The following is an 11954-nucleotide window of genomic DNA, read 5'->3' as shown; positions in this document are numbered from 1 at the left end:
TTGACGTGACAAAAGCAAACAGGCGACGTGTTTCTGGTTTCAGGACGCCTCCCTCGCGTGGGAGGGCCGCCGAACTTCCGTGGGGACCTGTCGGCTTTTATTGCCAAAGGATCGGCGCCAGGACAGCATGCAAAGTGAGTTTGAATTGAGGGAACGAGGGAATTATTTTACTTTTCGGTCTAATGCGTTGAATATTTACTGCTGATATTGTCCACGTCCCCATTTCTTACCATCAATAGCTTAGTTAATAAATGTATAGGAGCCGAGCAGCCGTAAAAATATTTTTTTTGTGTCCTGACCCATGCCAGAATCAAGAAGCTCTTTAATCCAAATACGTGACGGATAAAATTGCATTATTATTATTATTATTAAATATTGTTTTTGCGGCGGTAAAAAAAAACAAAAGTAAAGCGCATGATTGTGATGAATTACTTGTTTTTGACTTGTATTCCACTTGCATGGAGTTTGCGCTGCCAGGTGGAAGCTCCCGTCGGTCGACATTCCATAACACGACACTTCCTGTTTGTTTTTAAAGCAAATCGCAAATGCTAACTTCTCCTAGCGTTAGCATTGTTTTCGCTCCAAGGAAACAGTTGGTTAGCACTTTGCTGTTTTAATCAGGCACAATTGAAAAAAAAAATACACACTAATAAACAAATAGATAGTAATAACGATCGCTAAATATGAATACATTTATATGAACAAAAAGGAATCGATAAACAAAAAATAATCGATACATGTTAAACAACTAAATCCTTTCCATTCGGCTTTTCCCTTCAGGGGTCACCACAGCGAATCAGTGTCCTCCATCTTCAGAGATTTGATTGCCATGTATGTTTTGGCCAAGCTTTTACGTTAGATACCCTTACTGACACAACCCTCTACAGTATTTATCCGGGCTTGGGACCGGCACAATAAGAAATTGTATTGAAATAAATAGGCAAATAAATGATAAATAAATAAATACATTTAAAAGGCCTGTCATGTTCATGGTGGAAATGACCAAAGTACAATGTACTTGATTTTCTTCATTTTTCCCCCTCAAGTAGAGCCTGTCTCTTATCTCAAATCTTTTGTTCTTTTTATAATTGTGTTAGTGGTTTTGTATTTATGGTTATTGTATTTATGTCCCTGTTTTGTGATTATAAAGTGCCCCTGAGAGATTTGAAAGGTACTTTTTAATAACATGTACTGTATTATTATTACGTATATTTGCAACTTCTGGATGTTTATTGCAAGCTCTCCAGCTGTGTACTAAGTTCCTCCCTGATGTCTCATTGATTGCCAATTTCCCCATTGGATTGGATTGGATTGGATATGCCTTTATTAGTCTCACAGTGAAGAAATTTACATTTCACAGCAGCAAAGTGATGAATGATTGTGGGACTATTAAAGGCTTTCTGATTTCTGATTCTGATTCTAGGCGTGAGTTCTCCAGGAGGCCACGTCCTCAACGAGGACCAGTTTAGCTGCTCCATCTGCCTGGAAGTGTTTGTGGAGCCTGTGTCAACACCATGCGGTCACAGCTTCTGCAAGGCCTGCCTGCAGGGCTACTGGAACCACAGCAAGAAGTTCCTGTGCCCCATGTGCAAGAAAAGCTACACCAGGAAGCCCGAAATGAGCGTCAACAGGGTCCTGGCAGAGATCTCCTCTCAGTTCCAGGGGCTGGCAGTTGCCAGCGGGGCTGAGGTGCTCGGATCGTCAACGCGAGGGTCCATGCTGAATCTCAGTTCGGACCTGGGTTCGGCAAGCTATGACACAGGCGAGTTTGCGCGGCCTGGGGATGTTCCGTGCGATGCTTGTATCGGAAGGAAGATGAAGGCGCACAAGTCGTGCGTCAACTGTCCCGGGTCCTTCTGTCAAACCCACCTGAGACATCATAAAAAGGTAGCGCAATAGTCATAATGGTAATCATAGCCGATATTCCCAAGTTCAAAAGCACTGACTTCCTGTCTCATGACGTGCGACTTGAAATTCCAGGTGAAGTCTCTGACATCCCATCGCCTGATCGAGCCCACCTTCCACTTGGAGGATAAAATCTGCAAGAAGCACGAGCGACTTCTGGAGCTCTACTGCCGCACCGACCACGTCTGCATCTGCAGTGCTTGCGTGGACACCGCGCACAAATCTCACGATGTGGTCTCCGCGGACCACGAGTGGAAGAAGAAGTTGGTGGGTGGCAACCGGCACACTGCCGCACGTGTACTCCAGCATCTTCACGCGCTCACATGTCCGCGCCGCCCTTCTCCAACAGAGCAGCCTGACAAAGAAGCGGTCCGAGCTGAAGCATCTGATTAAGGAGCGCGGCAAAAAGCTGGAAGAACTCAAGCAATCCATTAAGGTCATCAAGGTGAGACCTGGTCAGTCGTCAAGCCGCCAACTCTGTTTTTATACGCACGAGTCGTTTTTGAGCCGGGCTAAATGTTCCTTCATCGTAAATATATTTTATTGAATTCTGAACGACAGATTCTTTGGAGTGAAGGCCTGTCTCAAATATCATTTCTTTAAAAACACAAAATAAGATTTAAAAATATATAAAAAAACAAAAAACAAATACGGTTTGAAAAGTTAAGCTAGTGGCTAGCATGGTGCTAACACGGACACACACATAAAACATAGCTTGTGTGTACATATATTTTGTTGTTATTGTTCTACTTTTTTCCTTTCCTCTCCTTTTCATACCTTTGCTGCTGTGAATTGTAAACGTATCTATTGTGAGACGAAGAAAGATTATTCTATCTCATCAAACTTAATGGTGCTAGCTCGTGTTAGCACCTTAGCGTTGATTTTCCCCATTTTTCTGCGTGTAATAACCTGTGCTTCTAAGATATTGGAGTAAAAGCCGGTCTCAAATATCTTTTTTTTCCCACAAAATAAGATTTACCACCCAAAAAATCCAGTTTGAAAGGTTAAGCTAGTGGCTAGCATGGCGCTAACATGGACACATACACATAAAATATAGCTTGTGTGTACATATATTTTGTTCTTATTGTTCTACTTTTTCCTTTCCTCTTCCTTTCATAGCTTTGCTGCTGTAAATTGTAAATTTCTCCGTTGTGAGAGGAATAAAGGTTATCTTATTGAATCTAACCCAATAGTGCTAGCTCCTGTTAGAGTGTTAGCATGTTCGCATCGATTTTCCCCGTTCTTCTGCGTGTAATATCTGGTGCTTCCTCCGCTTTCCAGCTACTCCCCTCAGGCAGGCGCTACCGATCCATGCGCACCAAATCCAGCAGACATTTAAACAGCTTCTTCCCCCAAGCCATTAACTCTTTGAACTCTTTGAGCAGTAGCCAAAATGGAACTGTATAGTGCCACTTAGCAGTTTTTTTGACGACGATACTAGTGCAGCGTGTTCTACCGGAAACAAATTCCTTGTGTGTTCTACATACAGTAAAGTCTCGTTATATCGATATCGGATCTATCGATAGTCCCGGTTATATCGATACTATTTCTATGCACGCACGGAGAAAATTACATGCAAACAGGGTCGGATATATCGATAGTCCCGGTTATATCGATATTTTTTCGGACTCCCTTGAATATCGATATAACGAGACTTTACTGTACTTGGCAATAAAGATGATTCTGATTCTGATTCTGATATTGGAGTGATAACCTGTCTCAAATATTTTTTTACACCAAATAAGATTTAACCCCCCCCCCAAAAAAAAAAAATATGGTTTGAAAAGTTAAGATAGTAGCTCGCATGGTGCTAACATAGACACGTACATATAAAATATAGCTTGTGTGAACATATATTTTGTTCTGATTCTACTTCTTTTTCCTTTCCACTTTCATAACTTTGCTGCTGTGAATTGTAAATCTATCCATTGTGGGACAAAAAAGGTTATTCTATCTAATGTAATCTAACCTAATAGTCCTAGCTTGTATTAGCGTGTTAGCCTATTAGCATCTTAGCGTCAATTCTCTCTGTTCTTCAAAATAACTGGTGCTTCAAAGCAAAATGTATACTTCACACTGACATCAACCTCCCAATTCTTCAGAAGTTCCTCTTTCTCTTGAATTCTAGCGAGCCATTTACATATGCCCGTTAAACCAGTGCGACCGGTCTGTAAAAAAAAAAGCCTCGCATGCTTTGCTTTGCGCGTACTCGAGGAGTGTTGGGGTTCGCCGCGGAGTGTATTCATCGGCGTGGGATTGTTTGTGTGCAAGTTCCTGTCGAGTCACTTTGTGATACGTTTCTTTTCTCTTATCTACACAGACCCATGAAAAAAACGTATTGAGATGTTTTTTTTGAGTGAAGTTTCAAGGTGAAGCCAAAATATACTATATATATATATATATATATATATATATATATATATATATATATATATATATATATATATATATATATATATATATATATATATATATATATATATATATTGACAGGTGAGCTTTAAAAAGTTTTCAAACAAGCTTTGACTGAAACCTCACTCAACTGACGCTTTCTCTTTTATACGTCGTCGGGCGTGTTGGATTCTTTCAATAAAAATCCGCAATCACCCCACTTCATCTGACCTTATTGAAATTCTATGCGCAACAGTTCACTGTTACAAACAGGAAATGGCTGTGCACAGAAGTCAAATGAGAGATCAACAATGTTTTAGCCTTCTCGTGTGTTCGTGTGTGTTTTGCAGGCCAGCGCCCAGAAAGAACTGGAGGAGAGCTGGCAGGTGTTTGCCGAACTGCAGCGCCTAGTGGAGCAAAGCCAGGCCGAGCTGGTGGAGCTCATCGCCACGAGACAACGTGATGCTGAACGCCACGCGCAGGAGTTGGCGCGAAGCTTGGAGAACGAACTGAGTCAGCTGAGGAGGCGGAGCCATGAGTTGGACGCCCAAGCCCAGAACAAGGACAAAGTGGTCTTCTTGCAGGTAGACGAATTTCCAAATATTTGACTCTGTCCTCTTGCCTTATCTGCAACTGATGGTGGCAAATGGCTATTATTGTCTTAAAGGACAACCAACACCTCCGGACATGTTGTGTCCATAATTTGTAAAATGGCTTCAAATGACTTCTACTGAGCGTATTTTACAAAGATTCCATCGCATATAGCTATATTTTACGTTTTAAGAAGACTCACGCTGAATATTCAGAGAGGCCAGACTGAGGAGTTTATGGATGTTGTCAAAGAGGACATGAAGGTAGCTGGTGTGAGAGAAGAGGATGCACAAAACCGGGTTAGATGGAGGACACTGATTCGCTGTGGCGACCCCTGAAGGTAAAAGCCGAAAGGAAAAGAAGAAGCTGAATATTCAGGAAGTCTTGTTTTTGAGTTGACGATGCCTGACGTGACGTGACGTCTGGAACGCCCCTGACTGAGAAAGCGACACACAATGCATTTTGGGTATTTTATTTGGTCTGAAAACTTCGTGTTGATCCGTGTTGATGGCCAAATTAGAAGGAAAACACATAAATAACGCAATGGTGAATCGTTGTGTGTTGCACCAAGACAACTATTTGATATTCGCTGACACAAATTCCCAGCTGACAAATCAGACCATTTCCAAGCTTGGAGCTTGGGCGCCATCTTGTGCATTTTCCGGGACGCTACATTGGAGTCCAGATGCCTCAAAATGATCTGGAAGGACTTCTTTAATCAATTGCAAACATTTATGCTTTCCTCTTCCGAACTATTTGAATCATATTCATAACTGGATGAGTAACAAGAAAGCATCTTCTCCGAATCTGAAGCCATTGTTTTGATTCTAGAGCAAGGCAAGACGTCTTGGCCTGACGTCACGAACAAGGGGGCGGGACCTCCTGAACCTCGGCATCCCGAGGTCATTTTCAAGTAGTTTTGGGACACTAACTCTTTATTATTGGTGTTTTGCATTTGACTAATAATATCAGCCTGCGTGTTTTGGGTATTTTAGATACGTTTGTTTTTCTGATGTCAGTTATGAAACAAAAAAAATGGTGTCGGTTGTCCTTTAAATGAAGCTCCTCAACTCACTTCAGCCACCAAACGGCACCAGACTGATGCTGTCTGCATTGATTCATTCAATTGATGAATGTGTTTCATCATTCCCATTTGCACTATGCAGCACTTGGCCACCATGGCCCCACTTCCCGAGCCCACCGACTGGTCAGCGGTGAGCATCAGCACCGATCTCTATCTGGGAACCATCCGCTCGTCCGTCAGTGGTCTTGTGGACAAACTTCAGGAGGAGCTGAAGAGGCTGTACGGCAAAGGTGGGAGCGCAGCGCCGGTACTTTTAAAAATGAAATTCTTTCTTTTTGCCTCGTCAACGATGCAAAATCTTTGTGTTGTGCTTTAGAACTCCGCAAGGTGCAGAACTACTCCGGTGAGTCACTTTGCATCAAAAAAGGGCCACCAGATGGCGCTCACTCTCACTCGCTTATATTCCGTTATCTTTTAAATTGCTGACGACTCCCAAATGTGTTATTCGTTGCTCAGTTGAGGTCATCCTGGACCCAGCCACCGCCCAGAAAAACCTGGTGCTGTCCGACGACGGCCGCCAGGTGAGGTACGAAGAACGCAAGATGGCTCACTCCGAAGGCCCTAAACGTTTCAGTCCGGCTCTGTTTGTCCTGGGCCGGGAGGCTTTGAGCTCGGGACGCCACTACTGGGAGGTCGACGTAGCCCGGAAGACGGCCTGGACTCTGGGTGTTGCCAACGCCTCGGCCCGTCGCAAAGGCGAAATCAAGTTGAGTCCCGCCGGCGGCTACTGGTGCCTGTGGCTAAAGAACGGCCAGGTGAAAGCGCTGGCCTCTTCTCGCCTTCCACTCACGCTAGCATCCCAGCCCGCTAAAGTGGGCGTTTTCCTGGATTACGAAGGGGGCCAGGTTTCCTTCTATGACCCCAAGGCCCGCCTGCACCTCTACACATTCATCTACAATTTTAACGAAAACCTGTACCCCATTTTCAGCCCCTGCCTGAGCCAGGAGGGCAAGAACACTTCCCCTCTCGCTATCACACCCGTCAAACATGGCTGACTTTAATCAGGATTGCAAAGGGATGGCGCAACTTCCAGAACGTTAAATCTCAGTGAGGATCTTGTCATCCTGGTCTCTACCCTTTTTTTTTTTTTACAAGATGTTTCCTTGATGCCATTTTTTTCACTCCCCCTTGAGCAGCAGTGTAATCAAAGCTCGTACCTCAAAATGTGTCTTGCGACAAATAGCAAAATAAAAAGACAGATAAACCAAATAAATAAACAAATAAATAAATAAGGGCGGCCCGGTAGCCGAATGGTTAGCACGCCCGCCGGCTTCACAGTGCAGAGGTCGTGAGTACAACACCCGCTCCGGCCTCCCTGTGTGGAGTTTGCATGCTCTCCCTGGCCCGGGTGGGTTTTGTCCGGGTCCTCTGGTTTCTTCCCACATTCCAAAACATGTATGGCAAGCTGATTGAACACTCCAAATTGTCCCTGGGTGCGAGTGTGAGCGCGGATGGTTGTTTGTCTCTGTGTGCCCTGCGATTGGCTGGCGACCAATTCAGGATGTTCCCTGCCTAGTGCCCGAAGAAGGCTAGGATAGGCTCCAGCACCCCGCGCGACCCTCATGACGATAAAGCAGTATCAGAAAATGGATGGATGGATAAATAAATAAATAAATACAATCGAGCAAGTGCCTACTAATGGCATGAAATACGATATTTTGTGTACTCTGAGATACTTGCATGAAATCTGCTAGTGTAAAAACCAAAATTTATTTGATAGGAACATTCACAAACGGGGTCTGAACCGATGCTTGCTTTGGTTGAATAAAGATACCTTCAGACTTAAAGACTCGACAAGATTTGTGTTTTGCCCTTCCGGTGGCCTTTCCATGCTTGTGTATCTGGGTTAGGGGGAAGGGAATATATTTTGAGTCCTAGGTGTGTGTGTGTGTGTATTGGTCGCAGCTGGTTTCACGTGTCAGTGCACAGCAGAGCTTCGAAGCAACTGGTGAGTTGTCGTGTCTTTATGACAAGTGTGTCTTCTGCTTTGTCTCCTTAATTTGTTTTCATTTTTGCCATTTCATCGTGTGCGTCAAACTCTCTGTGATTTCACAAGTCTGTAATCCGGGAGTCGTCACGTCCTTGAGTTTAAATGTTGCCCAGGAGGTGGGTGGGAGCTAACATGCAAACTGAGGGTCAGACACTAAATTGATAATTTTAGGAATTGGGACTTAAAGACTAAATTGGGACTTAAAGACTAAACCTGGGTTTAGTTTTTTTTGGGGGGAAGGACTTTGTTATTCGTCACAACTGGGATTAAGGTTAGGGGACTCGAAACCCAACCAACCAATAATGAAATTTGTGGATGGCATCTTAGTATAGATTCGAACCGGGTAAAAGGACCTCCCCCCCAAAATTACTAAATCCTCACAAATTTGTCCAGGTCATTCAAAGAGGTATCATCATGGTCCAAGGTTACCAAAGTTTTCTTCCTATTGTATGCATGAAATGTGATCTCGCTTGATTCGTTGTATTTTCACTTGAAGGTCAAGGCTTAAGAGTTCTGACCTGCACACGTGACTGCTCCGCCACTTCCCAATCTAACCCTCACAACGTCACTGTCACAGCAGGTGAGGAAAAAAGGCCGCCCGCACTTAATATGACGCTGCCTCTCCGTCGTGCAGGGATGTCGTCCCCCGGGAACCTCTCGGAAGAGCAGGTACATTGCTCCATCTGCCTGGATGTCTTCACCAATCCAGTGTCCATCCCTTGCGGGCACAACTTCTGCCAGGCTTGTATCCTAGGATACTGGAAGAGTAGCCCACTTTACCAGTGTCCCATGTGCAAGAAGTCCTTCTACAAGAGGCCGGACATAAGCGTTAATACCGTCCTGAGAGAGATTGCTGAGCAGTTCAAGGAAATGCGACTGAAGAGTCTGGCGGGGAAGGCCTCAAAAGGGAATCGGTGGACCATGGAAAGACGCAGAGAAGAGGATGAGGAGCGGCTTTTGGATCACGACCGTGATGTGGAGATGAAGTTCAAAGGGAAGGACTACAGCAGAACCAAGGCTGATGATCGACACAGATCAAACAAACCTCTGGAAGAACCACCTGAAACTCCGCCGCCAGTGTCTCCATCTCCAGCTTCTCCTTCCTGGCAGGAGGTCCTCTGCGATGTTTGCCTCGGCGAAGGTCGTCCCAAGGCTGTGAAGTCCTGCCTGGTATGCTTGACCTCCTACTGCGAGGAGCACCTCAAGTCGCACACCAGCAGGTTCACCAAACACACACTGATGGATCCCGTAGCCAACATGGAGGACCGCATGTGCCCCAAGCACCAACGTCTCTTGGAGCTTTTCTGCAAGAAGGACCAGATGTGTGTGTGTGTCCTCTGCACAGAGACGGACCACCGTGCACACTACACCGTCCCTGTGGAACGGGAATGGACCGAGAAAAGGGTGAGTGGAGATGAAGCTCCATGGGTATATTTTAGGAAGCGGGTCATCTGGAAACTGTGATGCGGGATATGTTGAGTTATCCGTTCAAGGCAGCCGAGACAAAGAGTCGATCAAACTGATTCTAATCAGCTCAGCTGGAAACGGCAACTCATAGGAAGTCAACTCAGAATCCAGGTTTCAATTCGGAAGGCCAAAACTGTGTGTGTATTTCCGAGACATCTTACTCAAACCCTTCGTGCGTTAAACCTCATTTCTGAAGTACCCCGCTGTGAACTTCTCCTATTGTTGTTGTTATAGGCACAGCTGAAAAAGGTCCAAGTGGATGTGCAGCAGTTGATCCAGGACAGAGTAAAGAAGGTGGAGGAGATCAAACGCTCAGTCGAGCTCAGCGACGTGAGGAATTTAACACAGGTTCATGATCCTTTGGGCTTCAAGCTGCTTTTGACTTTCTACTTCTTGCCTCACGATGGCAGGCGAGCTCGAAGAGAGAGACGGAGGACAGCATGCAGGTGTTCTCCGAGCTGGTTCGCTCCATTCAGAAGACTCAAGCCGACGTGGTGGCAGCCATCGAAGAGAAACAGAGGCGACTCGAGAGCCGAGCACGCGATCTGGTCGCTGAACTGGAAAGGGAGATCAATGAGCTGAGAAGGAGAGGCGTTGACCTGGAGAACATGGACAGGACCGACCACATTCACTTCTTGAAGGTGCAGGATGATGTGGCATGCCAGTATTCTTGACAATATTGCGAATGATTCAATCCTATGCTGCAGACTTACCGACACCGACAACAACAAATGTCGATCAAGTGATTGCTTTTTATTTGTTTACAAATTGTGAGTGTTCCAGGATTTTCGAACTTCCTGAAGACTGTTTTATCATCGACTCTTTCTTCTGTAGAACTTTCCTGCCATGAGCACTGCCCCGTCCATCCACGACTGGAGCCATACAAATCTTCCCACTGATGTTAGCGTGGGCTTGATCAGGACGGCCGTGTCCAAACTAGAAAGCACTCTCAAGGAAATGGTGGACAAGCTGGCGGACAGAGGTACCACATCCTTGATGGGAACCATTCATTCAGTCGAAATGATCTGCGATGGACCTTCTTTTCATCTTTTGATAGAAAAGTTGGGCAATACATGAACTGCCAGCCTGCTTATAAACATAAATGAAAATTCAAAATGTTTCGAGTGAAACCGAGCTGATAAGGAATCCAAACACAGCCCGCATCTCAAACAACTTTCTATCCTACTCTGCTTTTCCAACAGAGCTCGAGAAGGTCCTGAAGTACACAGGTATGCTGGATGTCACGCCTACTCCTATATTCCATCCGCCATGCCGTCCTTTCATATTCCCCCTGACTAACAAAGCATCCCTCCCTCCGTAGAGGATGTGACTTTGGACCCAAACACCTCCAACCCGTGGCTGCAGCTTTCCCAAGACAGGCGGCAGGTGCGTCACCTGGGCGCATGGCAGGACCTCCCGGACCACCCCGACCGATTCGACACGGTGGTCATTGTCCTGGGCCGAGAGGGCTTCACCTCTGGCAGACATTACTGGGAAGTCCAAGTAGGCGAGAAGGATGACTGGTACCTGGGCGTGGCCAAGTCATCCGTCAAAAGAAAAGGCCGTATCTCTGTGAGTAGCGCTCACGGGTACTGGGCCCTCGCTATGAAGAAGGGGCAGGGGTACCGTGTGTCCACCGTGCCACCACTTTCACTGGCGCTCAACCCCAAACCCAAAAGGGTGGGAGTGTACGTGGACTACGAGGAGAGCCGAATATCCTTCTATGACGTCAAGGCACGTACCCATCTTTACACTTTTACTGACAGATTGTCCGAAAAGATTCTTCCATTTTTCTACTTGTACTGTTGCGACAAAGCCTCTGACACGGTCATCATTTGTCCTGTGGCGGAAAAAGCCCTGATTCAGCAAAGCTAAGAAGCCATGAATAAAATACCCGCACTCTCTTAATTAAATACAAGTGCGGATATAGTACTTTGTAATTAAAAATAAAACAGTGGTAGATGTAGTACTGCATCGATTACAATGTAACTTACATTGATCGCTTGGCACCGTGGGAAAATTTTCCCTTTCTTTGAATTTGTAGCACATTTGTTGTGAGGACAATTTTGTTTTATTGGATTTGAGTTGTCCTTTCCCGACAAACACAAAAGTCCAACATATGATTCGAAAAAGCTAAAAACGTTATCTTGTTAGTTTTATTTTACACAATGACCTTTATTTCCTTTTTGAGGTAACAGTTACCACCACACGCACGCACGCACACACACACACACACACACACGCACGCACACACACACACACACACACACACACACACACACACACACACACACACACACACACACACACACACACACACACACACACACACACACACACACACGACACATACAGACTTTATGAGGACATACAAAGGACACAAAAAGTGTACACGCCATTGTTGAAATATTTTTGTAATACATATATGATAATGAGAGCAAGGTAAGCACTATTAAAACATGACTATGCTTACTTTCATCAGCACAGCATTGTGCTGGAAGACGGGACGAAAAATGTCAGAGAAAG

The 11954-nt window shown here is 45.1% G+C and overlaps 2 protein-coding genes across 4 annotated transcripts; both read left to right on the top strand.

Annotated features, from left to right (window-relative positions):
* Positions 1 to 8: 8 nt before the first annotated feature.
* On the top strand, positions 9 to 6968 carry btr12 (bloodthirsty-related gene family, member 12). Its single transcript, XM_088990069.1, has 8 exons — positions 9 to 134; positions 1424 to 1887; positions 1981 to 2172; positions 2255 to 2350; positions 4647 to 4880; positions 6054 to 6201; positions 6288 to 6314; positions 6428 to 6968. Exons 1-8 carry the CDS (start codon positions 128 to 130, stop codon positions 6964 to 6966), a joined length of 1707 nt encoding a protein of 568 aa, XP_088846195.1. The 5' UTR covers positions 9 to 127; the 3' UTR covers positions 6967 to 6968.
* Positions 6594 to 11757, top strand: LOC148901931 (E3 ubiquitin-protein ligase TRIM39). 3 transcript variants are annotated; one of them, XM_088990067.1, is made up of 7 exons: positions 6594 to 6726; positions 8596 to 9365; positions 9663 to 9758; positions 9839 to 10069; positions 10263 to 10410; positions 10631 to 10657; positions 10750 to 11757. In XM_088990067.1, the coding sequence occupies exons 2-7, from the start codon at positions 8598 to 8600 to the stop codon at positions 11301 to 11303; spliced, it is 1824 nt and encodes a 607-aa protein (XP_088846193.1). In that variant the 5' UTR covers positions 6594 to 6726; positions 8596 to 8597; the 3' UTR covers positions 11304 to 11757. The 3 variants fall into 3 exon arrangements, with proteins under 3 accessions (XP_088846193.1, XP_088846194.1, XP_088846192.1); XM_088990068.1 differs by lacking the exon at positions 6594 to 6726 and adding an exon at positions 7900 to 7919; XM_088990066.1 differs by lacking the exon at positions 6594 to 6726 and having other exon boundaries at positions 8315 to 9365.
* Positions 11758 to 11954: the final 197 nt, after the last annotated feature.

Source organism: Hippocampus bargibanti, linkage group LG02, assembly GCF_051943395.1.
Source record: "Hippocampus bargibanti isolate YZ-2025 linkage group LG02, ASM5194339v1, whole genome shotgun sequence".
Taxonomy (NCBI): Eukaryota; Metazoa; Chordata; class Actinopteri; order Syngnathiformes; family Syngnathidae; genus Hippocampus; species Hippocampus bargibanti.
This window is presented reverse-complemented; position numbering and strand designations above follow the sequence as displayed.

Coding starts and splice junctions, on each gene's coding strand:
- btr12 (XM_088990069.1), top strand. Junction 2,351..4,646: donor AATCCATTAAGGTCATCAAG/GTGAGACCTGGT, acceptor TGTGTTTTGCAG/GCCAGCGCCCAGAAAGAACT. Junction 4,881..6,053: donor ACAAAGTGGTCTTCTTGCAG/GTAGACGAATTT, acceptor TGCACTATGCAG/CACTTGGCCACCATGGCCCC.
- LOC148901931 (XM_088990066.1), top strand. CDS start 8,571: ATGACGCTGCCTCTCCGTCGTGCAGGGATGTCGTCCCCCGGGAACCTC. Junction 9,759..9,838: donor GCTCAGTCGAGCTCAGCGAC/GTGAGGAATTTA, acceptor TCACGATGGCAG/GCGAGCTCGAAGAGAGAGAC. Junction 10,070..10,262: donor ACCACATTCACTTCTTGAAG/GTGCAGGATGAT, acceptor TTTCTTCTGTAG/AACTTTCCTGCCATGAGCAC.